The 16,703-nt window shown below is 44.1% G+C and overlaps 2 protein-coding genes across 2 annotated transcripts in view; one reads left to right on the plus strand and one right to left on the minus strand.

The window, feature by feature from the left end:
* The window catches only part of LOC119597537 (general transcription factor 3C polypeptide 1-like), a 30,503-nt gene extending 26,745 nt beyond the window's left edge, over window positions 1-3,758 (plus strand). Inside the window, exons 33-37 of the mRNA XM_037947115.1 lie at window positions 1-297; window positions 945-1,193; window positions 2,145-2,289; window positions 2,668-2,954; window positions 3,210-3,758. The exon at window positions 1-297 is cut by the window's left edge and continues 211 nt beyond it. Coding sequence (XP_037803043.1) covers window positions 1-297; window positions 945-1,193; window positions 2,145-2,289; window positions 2,668-2,954; window positions 3,210-3,340 — 1,109 coding nt within the window. The 3' untranslated portion in view covers window positions 3,341-3,758. The remainder of the gene's footprint in view (window positions 298-944; window positions 1,194-2,144; window positions 2,290-2,667; window positions 2,955-3,209) is intronic.
* Window positions 3,759-6,626: 2,868 nt separating this feature from the next.
* Window positions 6,627-16,703, minus strand: part of LOC119597420 — a 29,779-nt gene continuing 19,702 nt past the window's right edge. Inside the window, exon 2 of the mRNA XM_037946992.1 lies at window positions 6,627-7,931. Coding sequence (XP_037802920.1) covers window positions 7,118-7,633 — 516 coding nt within the window. The 5' untranslated portion in view covers window positions 7,634-7,931 and the 3' untranslated portion in view covers window positions 6,627-7,117. The remainder of the gene's footprint in view (window positions 7,932-16,703) is intronic.

Raw genomic sequence — 16,703 nt, forward strand, 5'->3', positions numbered from 1 at the left:
TGACAGCGGAAGACGCGGCAACGGAAGGCGCGACAACGGAAGACATAACGGAAGGCATGGCAACAGAAGAAATAACAGAAGGCATGGTAACAGAAGGCATGACAGCAGAAGAAATAACAGAAGGCATGACAACAGGAGACATAACAGAAGGCATGGAAACAGAAGACATAACAGAAGGCGTGACAACGGAAGGCGACCCAGAAACGACCGTAGACGAGACCACGCACGCGCAACAGGATCAGGGTGTGACGTCATCGTATCTCACAGAAGACTTTGGAGAATCTGTCGACCTGCAAGGTGATTTTAGATTTTTTTTTCTCTGTAATGCTTGGTAATATTTTCTTAATGGTTGATGCTTGCTTACTTTTTTATATTATTATTATTATTATTATTATTATTATTATTATTATCATTATTATCATTATTATTGGTTATCATTACCATGTGCATAACTCTTATTCTTTCACCAACTCACTTTTTGTCGCCTACGTTCGTTTTTTTAACATCTGTTATCCTCTTACAGTTTCTCCCCATTCACATTAGGAATTTTATAATTTTATGGTTATTCTCATTTTCTTTCTCTCTCATTCATTCTTTCATTCATTCATTCGCATCTTTGATCTTTTATCCTCGCATATCTCCTATTGTGATTAATTATCTTACACCTATGATCACTTATTCTTTGATATTTTATTCTCCCTTTCTCCTGTTCTCCCACTTGCACCAATGATCACCCATTCCCTCTCCCTCTCCCTCTCCCTCTCCCTCTCCCTTTCTCTCTCCCTCTCCCTCTCCCTTTCCCTCTTCCTCTCTCATTTGCATCTTCACTTTCCTTTCTCCTTCTTCATTGTCGTCTTCCTTTCTCCTTATTCATTGTCGTCTTCCTTTCTCCTTCTTCATTGTCGTCTTCCTTTCTCCTTCTTCACTGTCGTCTTGGTCGCCAGATGGCACGACGATCGCCTCCGGGGAAACCTTCGGAGACGGCAACAGCAGCGCCATCTCGGAGACGCCTTCGACATCGACGACAGCGACAGAGACTGCAACTACAGCAGCGGCAGCAACAACGGAATCAATAACAGAAGCAACAGAAAGTGCTGCAACAGAAACAAGTACCAATGTCAAAGGAGACGAGGCGACAAAGAGTGAACCAAAGGCTTCGAGGCGGTCGCAGAGGATTTCGGTCAAGAGTGAGGGTAAGTTTTGTTGTTTTTAAGTTATTATTATGATTATTATTATTTTATTAAAAGAGAAGAGGAGGAGAGGAAGATTGGGGGTTGGGTTTGGAGGAATGTGTGCTTTATTTTCCGTCTTAACCTTCTAAAGGTATCAAAATCTAAGCACCTTGGCTCGATATGTTTGTTTCGTCTCAAAATCTGTCTCGTTTCTTTTGACGGAACACATTTAGCTATCAAACTCGGTGTTTTTCGATCTTCTATTGAAACACCTTCAATAGGTAGTTAAAATGTTATGTATTTGGGATTTTTTTATGTATTTATTTGTGGAGGTGAAGCCCATACTTGTTACATTCAGACATTTATCATCTTCCGGTCAAATCCATTTTCGCCTTCATGAAAAAGGAAATGTAATTTTTTTTTCTTTTCCCCTCCCCCTCTACCCTTATCTACTCGCTTTCCCTCTTCCCTCTGTCCTCCTTTTCACCTTTATCTACTCTCTTCACCCCTCATCTCCCATCCTTTTACACCCTTATCTGCCCCCTCACCCTCATTTCCACCCAAATCAATGCTCTCTCTCCCTCCCACTTCCCCTTTTCACTCTTATCCATCCCACTCGCCCCTACCTCCATCCTTCCCTTCCTCTCTCCCCCTCATCTACACCCTCACTCCCCTACCCCCCTCCCTTCCCCTTTTCCCCTCATCTATTTCTTCCCTCCCCTTTCCCCCTTATCTACCTCTTCCCTCCCCTTTCCCCCTTATCAACCTCGACCCCTCTCCCCTCCCTTCTCCCCCTTTCCCCTTACCTACCTCGACCCCCTCCCCTCCCTTCTCCCCCTTTCCCACTTCCTCCCCCTCCCCTTTCCCACTTCCTCCCCCTCCCCCCTCATCTACCTCCTCCCCCCCTCCCCTCCCTTCCCTCCGCCCCCTCATCTACCTCTCCTCCCCTCCCTCCGCCCCCTCTCCCCTCAGCCGGAAGCCAGGAAGCCTCGGGAGAATCCGGCGGGACGTCGGTGCGCCACATCCACTCCTGCTTGGCCATGAGGAAGCGCAAATACCGGAAGGACGAGGAGGCTTCCAAGGAGATGGAGAGGACGATCAAGCAGCATCACGATACGTAAGTTTTATTTATTTGCTATTAAGAAAAACGAGTAAGAATAAATAAAAGCAAAACAAAAAAAAATATATATATCTTTGTCGCCCACCTACTGTCCCTTTCCGTCTCCTGCGTTTTTTTTTTTTCTCTCTTTCTCTCTCTCTCTCTCTCTCTCTCCTCATCGTCCCTACCTCATCTCCTTCGCCTGCTCACCCTGCACCTTCCCTTCTCCCACCTATGCTTCTCCCTCTTCGCTTTCCTTCCTTCTTTGCTTTTTCCCTTCCTCCCTTGCTTTCTCCCTTCCTCCCTCCCTTCATTTCTCCCTTCCCTCCTTCCTTCTTTCCTTCCTCTCCCTCTCTGCGTACGCCTCCGTCCGTCATTGACGCCTCGCGCCCGCAGGTCGGACTACGAGCAGATCAGCGTGGCCGTGCGCCCGTGGGTCCGGCTGAACGGCACGCTGAACCGGCGGGTGCTGGACCGCCTGCTGGGGGCCGTGCTCAACCTGGTGATGGAGCGGCCGGGCATCAGCGCCAGGGACATCGTGTGCCGGTTCTCGCCCGCCCTGCAGCCCGCCCACACCCACGACCTGCTCGACACGCTGGTGCAGATCCGTTGCGTCGCGCCCATGCAGCTGCACCGCTCGCACAGGCCCTCGCTCTTCGCAGACACCGTCCAGTACACGCTTGGTGAGGCTCCGGGGCTGTGGGGGTTCATGGAGGGAAGGGATGGGGGGGAGGGAGGTTGTAGGGGGTTTATCGTTTTATTTATTGGAAGTTTTCTGCCGCGCCAACATCTAAGGTCATTAACAGCGTATTCAATGTATAGCGATGAGGTGGGGCTTGAGGGTTTTTCTTCAGTCAACGGAACCGAATACTTAAAAAAAAAAAAAAAAAAAAGAAAGAAAGTTACTCCAGTCACTAATTCCCCCCCTCCCCTCTCAGAACCGGCGGATCTGCACGACTGCGAAGACGAAATCCTGTACGAGCCGACGGTCGACGCCATCTTGAAACTGGCCATGTTCATCGGCGACAAGAAATATTCTCAGGATTTTCTCTCTGGCGATCGGAGATGATTCTTCTCTCTGCTTAATGTGTTTGTAATTATTTTTTTTGGGGGGGGTTTTGTTCTCTAAAACTTTTGTTATGTATATTGTTAATTATATTATACATGATTATAATAGATATACACTTTGTAATTGTATGTAATCTTTCTAACGATGTTTAATTGGGATTTTACATTAATTTGTGTATATTTTCATAAAATCCTCTTGATTATGAGGAAGTTTTTTTTTCTTTCTTTTTTTGGTTGTATGCGTGCGTGTATATAGAAAGGCCTACTGTATATATATTTTTTCCTAATAGATTCTTAATGGATTCCTAGTGGAAGTTTGTGCAATTTGATAAATATTTTTGATTAATTCTCTGTGGCCTGCCTGTAAAAAAAAAATGGATTTTTGAAAAAAAAAAAAAAAAAAAAATTATAAACGCTGAGAAATGTTTTGATTAATCCTCTAATATATTTGAAATGTTCTTCCTCAAACTAATCAGACTTGAGGCTGTAGCGAAATGACCTGGATTTTATTTTCTCACCTTCATCGTTCTGCACATGAAAGTACTAAAGATAAATAAAAAGCAACTCCACGTTAAACGAGTTTATTTCCAGCTTCAGCAAAATGAACTAAACCTCGTTGCAGAAGCGCACAGGTCCATCGGCTTTCACTGTCCAGCAAGCCCCCAACAACAATGAGGATGTACACTAAAAAAAATAAATAAATAAATAAAAAAATCTATACTTGGGAGTAGATGAAACCGAAACGATCGCTAGGGTTGATCTGGAAAGGTTGATATAGCCTGTTTTCACGGGGGAGAGATCCGAAGCAGAAGTCAGAGAGGGATTTCTTCAGCACATTTCGAAGTACCAAGGATCAGAGGCAATATATACAGATGGTTCGAAATCTGAAAAATGGTGTAGGATTTACAGCAGTGAGCAGAAGGAAGACTGCATCTGGCAGTCTTTCTCTAGCAGCCTCGATCTTCACTGCAGAGTTACATGCCATCCTTGCAGCAGTTAAGATGACTAGAGATATTACGAACCATTTTATTGTGATATATTGCGACTCTCGTAGTGCCTTGCAAGCAATCAAGAGCTTAAACTCATCACATCCAGTAGTGAGGGAGGTTCAAGATTGGCTTGCACTGACGTCAACACGTAAAATAACAACTCTGTGTTGGGTGCCAGCGCATGTTGGTGTCAGTGGGAATGAGCGAGCTGATCAGAAGGCCAAGGCCTTGTGATGCTCGTTTTTTTCTCCCACACAGCGACTTGAAACCCAGCATCAGGGGTTGTCTTCATGATAAATGGAAGGAACAATGGAGGCATACCTCTAGAAACAAACTGCGAGAGATTAGAGATGACCTTGGCAGTTGGGTGACTAGCTTCCATCCCAACCGAAAGGTGGAAGTTGCATTAACAAGACTAAGAATCGGGCACACAAGACTGATTCATGGGCCGATGATGGCTAAAAGTCAAGCGCTCTGTGAGGGATGCCAAGAGCCATTAACGATCGCACATGTAGTGGAAAGATGTGCAACTTTCTCAGACCAAAGACGTTTGTACTTCTCCCCCCCCCATATACACTGAAAAATATATTGGGGGAGGATTGTGATATAGAGGGTCTTATTAGTTTCCTTAGGGAGACTAATATTTTCAATAAAATCTAATCATGCATAATGTTTATGCAATAATTTTAAACACTTAGAGCATTATATTTATGCTTTGATTTTTAATATATTTATTATTTGTAAGGTATTTATTGGTAGATTTTTAAAGTTTTAAATATTTTAACATTTCTATTTAACAAAGGCATTCGCCGCTAATGACCTTAGCTGTTGACGCGGCAGATAATTTTAAATAATCAATCAATCAATCTTGTTTTCAAGGCTCGAAATAGATGAGGCTTCATAATGAGTTCGAATTGCTAATATTGCCCAAATGCCTCATATGACAGTACGAGGCCTATATCATGACAACAGAGCATTCGCAGTACCATATTTGCGTTTTGTACTTTGAGGGAATATCAAGAGCCGAAACAGCGAGATTAGTTATTTCGAAGCCAAGCGTGCTCCTGTGGGTCTAGCGACATCTAGAAACTGGGTCCACCTGAGACTAGACCACAAGTGGGCGCCCTAAGATGCACGACAGAAGAAGGTCAGGTAAATGTCATTCAAAACCATAACTCAAATTGTTATATTGAAGACAAATATGAAGCTTGCATTGAAGTGATGAATACCATGAGCTAATGAAAACCATTTGAAATTAAGTGGTATCATTCCCTCACAGCTGACTAGGTTTGAGAAGAGGGCGTGGCTGGTAGTTAGATGCCACGTCGCCTTACAGGGAGCTATTTTCTTCTTATTTATTTTCATTACTTTTTAAAACCAGCCGTAACTGCTGGCAACATCCAGCTGGACTTTGCATTACGCTGCAGCATGCAGACTATCCGAAACTGTCACAAAGAGCAGGGCTTCCACGGCCGCGTCCCAGCTCACAGGCCCTTCTTAACTGCACAGAACAAAGAAAAGGGACTGCAGTATGCTCGGCAGAGAAGAGCCCGCTTCTTTAAGGAAAAACGTCATTTTTTGTGACGAGAAAACCTTCATCAGGAGGGCAATGGGGGAGTAAATGTGTGGTAACTGGTAAACACCTGTTAATCAGTTTGATACTTTAACAACAATTTAAATGGTGATATAATAGAATATATAGCATAATTATGCATGCAAGTTCTATAAATACTTTTCTGATTTTACAGGCATGGAAAAGAAAACGTGGTGGCAATGGCGAGGAGTGGCCGCATCACTGCTGGTCTGTGATGCACAGGAGCGGGGTGGGGGAGTTGACTGATGTCGTCCAGGATAATAGCCCCACCCACAAGAGCAGTATTATGAAGGAGTGGTTTCAGCAAAATCCCGAGATTACGCTTTTGCCACATCCACCCAAATCGCCAGATCTGAACCCTATTAAGAATGACTAGGTAGTCATGGTGTTAACAATACGTAGCAAGACCGGATGTATACTTCACACCTCTGTCCAAGTAGCTGCCCTTCTCCTTGGGCAGGACGCAGATGCAGCCCGGCTTTCTCTTTTCGCACAGGAACAAACATCCGCCCTTGAAGGGAACCGCCGCATAAAAGGACACGTCCGTAAGGCAGAAGGGGGAGACAGCAGACAGCCTAAGCCACACAGGGTCCAACTCCACCACCTCGTCCTCCACCTGGGGACACGGGGTCTCTTGGGGGGTCTCATACCTGTCTTCAAGAATAAACTAGCAAGCTAAGCCCCTTTTCACTGACCCACCCAAGTCCATCTCTCGTCTCGCTCACATCTGGTGACGCGGTGCTCCTAATCTCTCGTGTCACTCATATTCTGGTGGCTTGCGGTGGCCACTCGCTTACATCTGGCGAAGTGGTGCTCCCAACTCACGTGTCTTACACATGGGTACAGACTTCACCCAAGATCATATCTGGAATCGGCATATCGTAGTTGCCATAGTAATTACAGTATGGAAGCAATTGCGCTCTGCAGACGGACGCCAGTTAACAGCGGTTTTAGTGGTATAAATGCCATGTAGACTTGCCAATGTTCACCAAGCTTTTGTCGATAATACAAAATATTAAGTTTTTGACACTGCAAAACTTTAAACTCTCCTTAATTTCCTTGAACCATTAGACAGCCTCCTCGTTATTATGGAGTTGATTTAGGATTTAGGTTACTTGGATCATACTTATGTGAGCAGGGATGCCAATATCAGGACGAGCTCACAGCCCTTTTTTCCGTCGTTTTCCTTGTGGTGTCATATTGTGTCAGAAAGAGTAAAGACACTTTCTTTAGCGAGAGTACTACTTCTCATAAGAGCTGAACTTGGGCTTGATTGGCGTTTCCCTAAATCACGACCTGGACGCCAGACGGCCGGAATGCTTCTCCCCGAAGGGACACGAGATGAAGGGTCTTGTCTCTCCACTGCCAAAACACGGTCGTTGATTAGCACGGCATTCAGCAGTGTCGTGGCTCTCCATAACAACGACGGCTGGCTAGACGACGGCGAGAGGACGACAGTGGCTGAGGGTGGGTCATGGGCTGCCCCTAGAGTTGTACCTGCTGCGGCACAGGCTGGATCGAGTTGGTCAGGGTGATCGCAAGTCTCAATCAGACTGGGGAGGGCCATCACTGTAATACTCCAGGGCTGGCACATCTGAGAGCTGTGCGGTGGCCTGCAACAAGTAGTTTCTAGGCTGATGGACTGCAGGAGTCTCAACGTATAAATATTCAGTTGCAGCAAGAGTAGTAGCACCAGCAGGTGGGTCAGCATGGTTGAGTGGTTGCAGAAGAGATGACTATATGCAGGCCATTCGGGCTCTGGGGTTAATAGAGACAGTTGGTACAATGGTGCGGAAAATATTGCATAACTGTTACCACCTCGTCCTGGTACTCTAGAAGCCCATTGCCTCTGGTCTAGGCACAGATACTTTCGCAGGTCAGACTTGAACTTGACCTGTGTTGGGCTGGAGACAGACCCTAGCTAGGTAGGTTTGAACTTGCCCATCCATTTGACTATCCTCAGTATCGCTTGCAAGGTATTGGTCTTGGCTAGTGCATGCAAGCAGTACCTACGGATAATAGGAACGGTATAGTACCGGATCAGATCACCAGAAATAAAATGACAAAATATGTATGTTAAAAATAAAAAAGTAAGAAAAGTGGGGTAATAGCTGAAATAGTAAAATCACAGGAAATTTATTAAAACAAGTTAGTAAAATTATTGACAAAAATACATGAGGACCAAGAGGAAATAAAAAAACAAACAAGAGTAAAAAGATAGTGAAGTAAAATTCTAGGCTATAAGAGTGTTAAAAAGGAGAAAATGACTACAATCGTTTAATGGAATTAATCTGGAGATCGGTTTGTGCTATATTCTAAAAAAAAAAAACATATCCTTCAAATTTATATGGCGTATCTTACACCACAAAATGAAAAACATGAGTGCTCTCACGCACACTACCTATAATCTGCACTGAAACATTTTACCGCAACCATTTTTTTTCTCGCAGTATTGTCTTGCAGTGGCAAGTCTAACACTGACCGCGAAACTCATTATTTCGATGTGCAAACTAGTCTAAACTATAATTTCCTTCTTGTAGCGATCTTTTCCTCCAGATTTTTGGATCTTGTGTATTCCTTAACATTTTACAATATCCATAGGGTCTTAGTTTTCATGAGCAGGATTTTTGACTTTTCATTCCTCGACAGTCACAGGTAAAATATGTTTTGTGCTGACTGTAACCTTGGTTTATGATCCCCTTTTTTCACAATGGATGGGGCTATGCAACTTCGCTGCAGCATAAGAAAATGCATTTTGAAGGTGATGCATGTTTGGTAGTCTACAAAACGAGGATTACATCGGGACTCCTCTCAATGTCCGGCCACTTTTCACTCTATTCTGCTTGTGGGGTTTCCGGTGACAGTTCCAAAATTGAAGCCTGACTGATCTGTTAATGTTCGTGGCCCTCTTTCTGAAGTCATTGTATACCTTACACATCCTGATATCCCTGCTGTTCCCGGGTCTATGCGCCCTTTCATTAATTCAAGAAATGACCGTCAAAAACCAGGCCCAGGTGACTTCTGGCACTTTGGTACAGACATTTCTGTTGGATATAGGTTACCAGAGAGTAAAGTGATCTTTCTAAACAAGTTGTTGTTGATATTCCAAAAACTGCACTTATGTCTTCCTTTATTTTTCAGTGCATGGGTTATTACACTTAGATTACTTCGCTAGCACAGTCAACTATACCAAAGTAAATCGTATCATACAATGTTTATCAAGTATCTCTGGACGGCCGCTATATTAATTAAGGGATTAAGAGGTTTTGTGATTAGAACATATTGTATAAATTTAGATTGCGAGGTTGGGTGGTAATGACGTAAAGTAGTTTATCGTAGAATATAACGTCGGCGACTTGGCCCCGTCTTTCCTGAAGTTGGCATCTCGGCCCGTAGTTTTTGGTAGTGGCAGACACTTCCGTAGAATTTTACGGCAATACTTTAACGGCTGTACTATATATGATCTTTGTGCCATGGTCTTATCGAATAGCGCTCGTAGATATTGGGAAAGTTAGTAAATCCGTGGGAACGCCATGGTTGTCATTCATACACCTTATCATCTCAAACCATTTTCAATGTTAACAATACTGTGACATGACTGGGAAGGTCACAGATGGCGCTGTGTATTCCAAATAAATTAGTATCGAGTTAAATACGCATTCAATAGTGCTATTCTCCTATTTATTGAAGCTAATATATTCATTTATAGGTCTTCTTTTTCTTTGAACTTTATTGTTTGTGAGATTTCAAAACTATTGCTATATACGCACGCATGAAGATCGTCACTTGTCTAACGCAAATGACTCGACCCAGATGACATCGTTATGACGTACTGAATGACACTGCGTGGCAACTGCGAGTATGGAAATCCTGAAGGCATCATCAGTTATCGTTAGAAATACTAAAGGCACTATTAATTATCGTTGGAAATCCTGAAGGCAGTATTAATTATCGTTAAAATCCTGAGGGCACAGAAACTGCAATAACAGGGCAGAGTAGACTTCCTAAAAAACTTCCGAAAGCCAAAGAAAAAGCCCCGGTGTGCTAGACGACATATTTACGGCATGTTGCTAATAAATGTTAAACATTGAAAGCAAGAACGGATTCTGCAATTATTTTAAAGATGGGCTTTGTAATTTATTATGAAGAATGGGATTTTAGAGCAAAAAGCGAGATGAAGGAAAATAAGACAATAAATTGATAATGATTGGATGTTAGTTTGGTCGGAGTAATTATCTTCGGTATTGGAATATATTTCTCGAGTAATTAAAAAGTAAAGAAAAAAGTGATTTTAATTAGAAAAGAAAGTGAAATTGAGAAAGAAAGCTTGAAAATTGTTAACATGTGATTAAAGGGGTAGTGGCTAAATTAGTGGAGACGATAGTGGAGACACACTAAACGGTTAGTCCCAGTCTATCTGCTAGAAAGGCCATCTAGTGGGCTACCTCGGATGGGTACTCTTCTTCAAAGCCCATCCAAAAGCTAATCACCGGCTACATCATTTCTCGCATGCTGCTCCAGAGTTATAGCTTCAGTAGTTTAAAAAAAAGTTGGATACTCCAGTGGACTTGCCTCTGGTAGGGAAATGGCGCAAGCGAGGGGTTTGCCTCCGGTAGGGATATCCCCAGGGAAAGGGCCCCGGGGGACTGCCTCCTGTAGGGAGAACCCGGCAGGAAGGTGACTAAGGGCTCCCCCACCCCAATAGGGAAATGCCCCAGAGAAAGAGGATCCGATGGCTTGCTCCCGAACTTTTTAAGTCAACCGGAATCCATACCGACATCTAACCAAACTGGGATTCCCATGAGATGTCTATACCAATGTTCCAACCACATAACCAACCTAAAACTTCAGCCAGGGAGCCCTGCCACCTGCACACGTGGTAATTACAGGCAATATTCCAACCATATAACCACTCCCCTAGAAGGAAGGGCTCCATGTCTGGAACCCCTTGGTATTCACACGTTGCTTTCCGACCATGTAATCAAACCCAATAATGATTTGTTTGACCTTGGGCGGAATGGAAACAACTTCGCCGCAGCCAGAAGTTGGTGGAGGTGCTCAAAAACTTCTGGAAAGCACACTGTGAACATGACACGGACAAGGTACCCTAGGAAATGGGACTTCCATCTTCCAAACTGCGACACGCCCCTCTCTGCATCCGACACTTCCACTTTATCTCAATCTTAATATCAATGCTGTTGAAGTGTAGGTCGCTAGAAATTAGCAGATATCACACTTAGGTTGGTTGCTTTGGAGTATTATGTATGTGTACTTAGGTGTACTAGTGTAAGCTGGTGAAATGTGTCTGCTTTGTTTGAGTGTATTGTGTGTTGTGGGAGCCTATTCCAGTCACGAATGGTGTGTGGAAAGTACGAGTGTTTGTAAGGATCTGCATTGGCGTGGTATGTTATGTATTGCTGGTTGTGAGCGTTTCATGTATTTGTTATGCTTGTGTGATGTAGGTAATCTTGTTAGTGGTGACCTGTTTGCGCATCTTGAACTTAAAGAAGTGTCTAGGGCTGTTTCTTACATTGTCTGCTTCACATTTCCTAATGTGTTTATTTTCAGCCTTTTGTTTTTGGCAAATGTTAATTGGAAAGATTTGAAATCGGCCCAATTTTCTGGTGTGTTATCTGACCGCGCGCATCTGTAGTCTTTTTTCGATGTTGTTTGTGTAGACCTCCGGAGAACCAGGGGAGTGTGTACCTACTCGAAGGTGTTTTTTGTGGAATGTGATTTCTGATGGATGTGTGTATGAAGTGTCTCAGGCTTTTCCAGTTTTCAAGGGGTCGGGAGTAGGGGTCAGAAGACAGAAAGTTATCTCTGTAAGTCGCCATGTCTCTTATGATCGAGTCTGTGTCGGCTCTAGAGTAGAGCAAAATAGGTCCACGTCTGCACGAGGGAGAGGGAGAGGGAGAGGATGAGGGAGAGGGAGAGGGAGAGGGAGAAGGAGAGGATGAGGGAGAGGGAGAGGTAGAGGACGTCTGGTCGGTCGGAGGTTTGCGTCAACAAGAACGATGTCGTGGTCACTTGGTCCTGGAACAACCTCGGTGTTTGTCATATGGAGTGTGTTGTTTGTGAGGAAGAGATCTAGTGTGTGGGCAGTGGTCCGTCGCCAGTGGGGCGTGTGGTGACTTGGGTTTGCGTTGTTTTGAGTACTGTTTGCGTGAGTGCGAATGTACATATGATGTCAATGAAGGTGTCATGCAACAGGCGCCCGTTCGTGTGGGGGATAATGGGGTTTGGGATGTCTGCGTCGATGGGGTCAAAAGGGGATGTCGGAGAGGTTGAAATCACCTGCGATCCAAAGGCTTTTGGAGTGATACGAGTGAGAGATGTGTGAAGGTTCTGTAAGTATTTTGTGTTGGAAGGAGGAGGTCTGTAAAAAGCAGAAAGCAAAAGTGATTTACAGTTAGAAATGTTTAGTTGAATTCAGGTGATCTCACAGTCTGTGTCAGGTCTGAGCTATGTTCAACAACTAAGTCAGGTTGAGGACACCGCCACCTCTCCCTATGTCAGTCGGTCTGTCTCTACGTATCAATGTCATACTGGTGGGGGATGGGGAGGAGGAGGGGTGCAGGAGAATGGGTCAGCAGGGAAAGGAAAAGGGGGGGATTGGGGAGGGGGAAGGCAGAAAGGAAGGGGAAGAAGAATTTGGGGGAAGAATAATTTGGGGGAAGTGGAAAGGGTGTGTGTGGAGGGGAAAGAGAGAAGGGGGAAGGGGGACCACGGGAGGGTAGGGCTTTAGGAGAGTGGGTCGAGAGCAAGGAGATGGCACCAGTAGAGAGTGAATTCGGAGGGGTGGGGGGTATGGGTGTTGAAGGTGTCGAGTGTTTAGGTTTGAGACGGCAGGTATTGCAAGATGTAGGAGGTGGAGTGTGTACGAGTGAGGGGTTCCTGGGAGGGGGATATTGTGCGAAAGGCTTGTTCATGTTGTGTTCATTAAGTGTGTCGCAGGAGGTAAAAAAAATTGGATGGGGGAAGGAGAGGAGGAGGGAGTCGAAATGTTAGTAGAGCCACACCTACTGCAAATCCATTCATTCCTATTATTAAATAACCCGTTGTATATATCTGCAAACGATCAGATGAAGCTGACATGATACCAGCCACACAGTTACCGGTTACAACACATATCACACTGGATGGCCCTTTGCCCCCATTTCACCGCTTTTGTACATAGCACGCAAGAGTACCTGGGTTAGTAAGGACCAGGGTTAACAATAATACAGAGGAGAAGCAGGAAAAGGTTGGTGTGTCTAGTATGAGGACTTGTACTGTTGAAGTTTGCTTTGGAGCATCGTGTGGCAGCGAAAGTAAATGTTTTGTCCTTATTTGTATGTTCTTTGGATGTGTCGTAAGATGTAATTGCCTTTGTTTGCGCATGAAGAGTAAGTGCTAACAGTGTACTTGATATGATACAGGAGGTAAGGTGTAGCATTATGTGGCGTTTAAAAGGGATCAGTTACCTTCTGCGGCAGTGTTTGTGTACGGTGTTGTCCTGTTGCCGGCTGGGGTGACGCTGGGCTTGTTGCCGCTCCTTGTGACTGGAACAGCGGTGTGTGTGTGTGTGTGTGTGTGTGTGTGTGTGTGTGTGTGTGTGTGTGTGTGTGTGTGTGTGTGTGTGTGTATTGTATATAAAAAGGTTAAAAAGGGCGGTGTGAGGTCTCCGACCTTCCCCCCCTCCCCAATCCTGGACTGCAACCCCTCTCCCCCTTATCCTCCTCACCCTTGTTTCCCTTAGTCTCCCCTACCTCCCTTTTACCCTCTTCCCCTATCCTTCGTCACTCCTAAATACTCTAGTTCTCTTGCTCTCACTACTTCGCTCATCTCTTTCGTTCCCTTTCCTTTAATTTCCCCTTTCCCTTTCTACTATGCTGGTCTCGTTTTCTCGTTATGCTATTCTATACTTTTCTCTCGTTTTCTCTCTCATTTCTTATTCACTCCTTTCGCTCATTTCTCTCTCTTCTCTTCTACTACCCTAATACCCTACCTGTCCCCTCGACACCCCTGACACCTGAATCCCGAATCCTGAATCCCGAATCCCGAACCCCGAACCGAACTTGGGTAATCCAGCGGGCGGCGCTCAAACACGCTGGAGATGATTCCCGCCCACACAACCTACACTCAACAGTTATTACTGCCAAACCATGTATTGTTTAACAACAAAAGGTGCAAATAAAAACTTACAATTTGTTATTTTCCGAGTTTCCCTCTTTGAGCTTCAATGTTTCGAATAGGTGAGGGGCGTATAAGCCAGGTGACTTATTTTGCGAGTTTTTATCGCTTTATTTTATTGTATGTAGACTATAAGGGTAGATGTGTATTTTAGTGTTTACTTTTAATTTTCCTATGCACTTATTTTTATTTTTTATCTTCAACGTTTTTACAATTTCACTTTAATACCGAACCCCTCCCCTTTCATTTTAATATTTTCATTTATATTATTTTATGCTTTTATTTTCCCTTTTAAAACTTACTGAAATCGTGTTTTGTTTTATTAATCACTTTTATTAGTTTTGGGTAAGTTTTGACTTTGGATTCATTTTTCAAAAAATATATATACGACCTGCCACGTCACCACCTTAATTATGGACAATGTTAAGCATTAGAGGCTCAATGAGGACTCTGGTGACATCCTTTATGTTATTGGTTAATTTTACCTCTTTCTAGTTTTGTTTTACTTATTGTTTTACCTAGTTTTACTTGCGGTGGTTTTAATACCGTTCATCTATTTGTAATGTATCTTTTATTAGTATTTTTTTCGGCTGTTTACCTTATCTTTTTATTGGTATTTATTGTTAATGAACTTCTCTTTGTTTCATATAATGTTCTTAAGTACTTTTATGATTACTGTTTAAATAACTGTTGCCACAGTGACGTGGCCCCGCTGTATAAATACCGCTGTAAAATAAACCCATAGGGCACACTCGTGTATGAACTCTTGATGAGCGAACACCTTGTTTAAACGCAGTAACAATAAATACTAAGTCTTGTGCCACAAGAGCTACCCTGGAGCCCGGGGCCTCTCGTCTCGCTTGACATTATTGTTCCTGAGTTTCCTTAAAGTAAATAAAAGTAAAGTAAAACCTGTAATTACAGATCATTTATTGTGCTTTGCCAGCACCTTCAGTGCTCTTGTTTTGCAGGTGACACGAGACTACAGTAGGCGTAGTCAGCACCCCACCTCAGACCCGCAGCTCTCTTCTATACCAGGGTAGCCCTTTGGGCTTTGACCCCTGGGTAGGGAGGCCCAGTAGTCTGGGGCGTCCTTTGGGCGCACTTTTTCTTCCTCTAAATTTTTTCACCTTAATGTGACTTTCCTGAGCCTACCGGAGTTCCTCGGGAGCTCCCGTATTCGCTTGGGGGGTGGGCATCTACTTACCGTCCTTCGCCTAGGCAAGTTCGGCGGTAGGGAAGTGTCCCACACATAACTCGATCCCTCGCTGTGGTACTGGAGAACGCAACCAGGCTTCCACTGGGGGGGTAGAGGACAAATAAACTGCCTTACTCTCTTAGCTATTGCTGTTAGGTTGATACCAAAAGTTAAGAGCCTTTGATCCCTTCAGGACAACAATTTTGAGCAAAGGGGTCGGACCTGGTCCGATGCCCAGTATGGATGACACCCCGGCTACCCCTTCTCCTCCTCAAGGAGGAGGGGCGACTCATGACCACTCTAAGACAAACTCGACCCTGAACAACGGAACCCCCACTAACGACAAAACGAGAAATCCCAACTGAGAATGCGAGGTTCGCGAATGTAAAATGCGTGAATGAAAATCAATCGCTTTTGAACGTGAACCCCTTCATCATCAAAAAGGTCCTTGATGGTCAAGTGGACGGCGATTTTGATTTTGTCAAAAAATTGCGAGATGGAAGCCTCCTTGTTAAAGTACAATACAACTCCCAGATTAAGGATTTACTTAAGCTGACGCAAATTCATGATCTTCGAGTTAAAGTAACTATCCCTATTGGCCCAAATACCTGTAAGGGAGTAATCTTTCACAGGGATTTGAGGACGATGGAAGAAAGTGAAATTCTTGAGAGCATGAAGGACCAAGACGTAGTGGACGTTCATTGTATGACCAAGAAGGACGGGAATGTGCGAACGAAAACTGGAATATGTCAATGTCGGTTATGAACGTGTTCAAGTAAGACACTATGTCCAAAAGCCAATGCACTGTAATAGATGCCAAAAATTCGGACACACCTCATTAAGATGCATTGATAAAGATTCAAATAAATTCGTTTGCCGCAAATGTGCTGAAGCCCATGACACCATCACTTGTACTAGCCAAATCTCCAAATGTGCTAATTGTGGAGGTCCCCATCAGTCAGGATCTGCTGAGTGCAACATCCTGAAGAAGGAGACTGAGACATTAGCATATATGAGGAAGCATGAAGTTAGTTATACTGAAGCTAAGAGGAAAGTGGAAAGTTTGACACACAAACCCGATACTTCCTATGCTGAAGCAGTAACTAACATCACCCCTAGTGCAAGTAATGTCAGTCAACAGCTTGCAGCCAAGGATAAGGAAATTGCCGAACTGAAACAAACCGTTAAAGAATTAAATATTAAAGTGTATCATTTGACTAAATTGGTCGATCAAATGGCTGCATCAACCCAGCATAAAAATCCTAAGGAGGCTGATACCGAATCACAGTCCGGAGCGCACCTTCCCGTCCGGGCTACTCCTGTGAGGACTTCGTCTGGCTCGCGATCGGCTTCTCGAAGAGAAGCAGCATGTCAGTCTTCCCTCGCCAGGAGTGAGCAGGACTTGCAT

The sequence above is a fragment of the Penaeus monodon genome, chromosome 39 (assembly GCF_015228065.2).
Source record: "Penaeus monodon isolate SGIC_2016 chromosome 39, NSTDA_Pmon_1, whole genome shotgun sequence".
NCBI classification, from domain to species: domain Eukaryota; kingdom Metazoa; phylum Arthropoda; class Malacostraca; order Decapoda; family Penaeidae; genus Penaeus; species Penaeus monodon.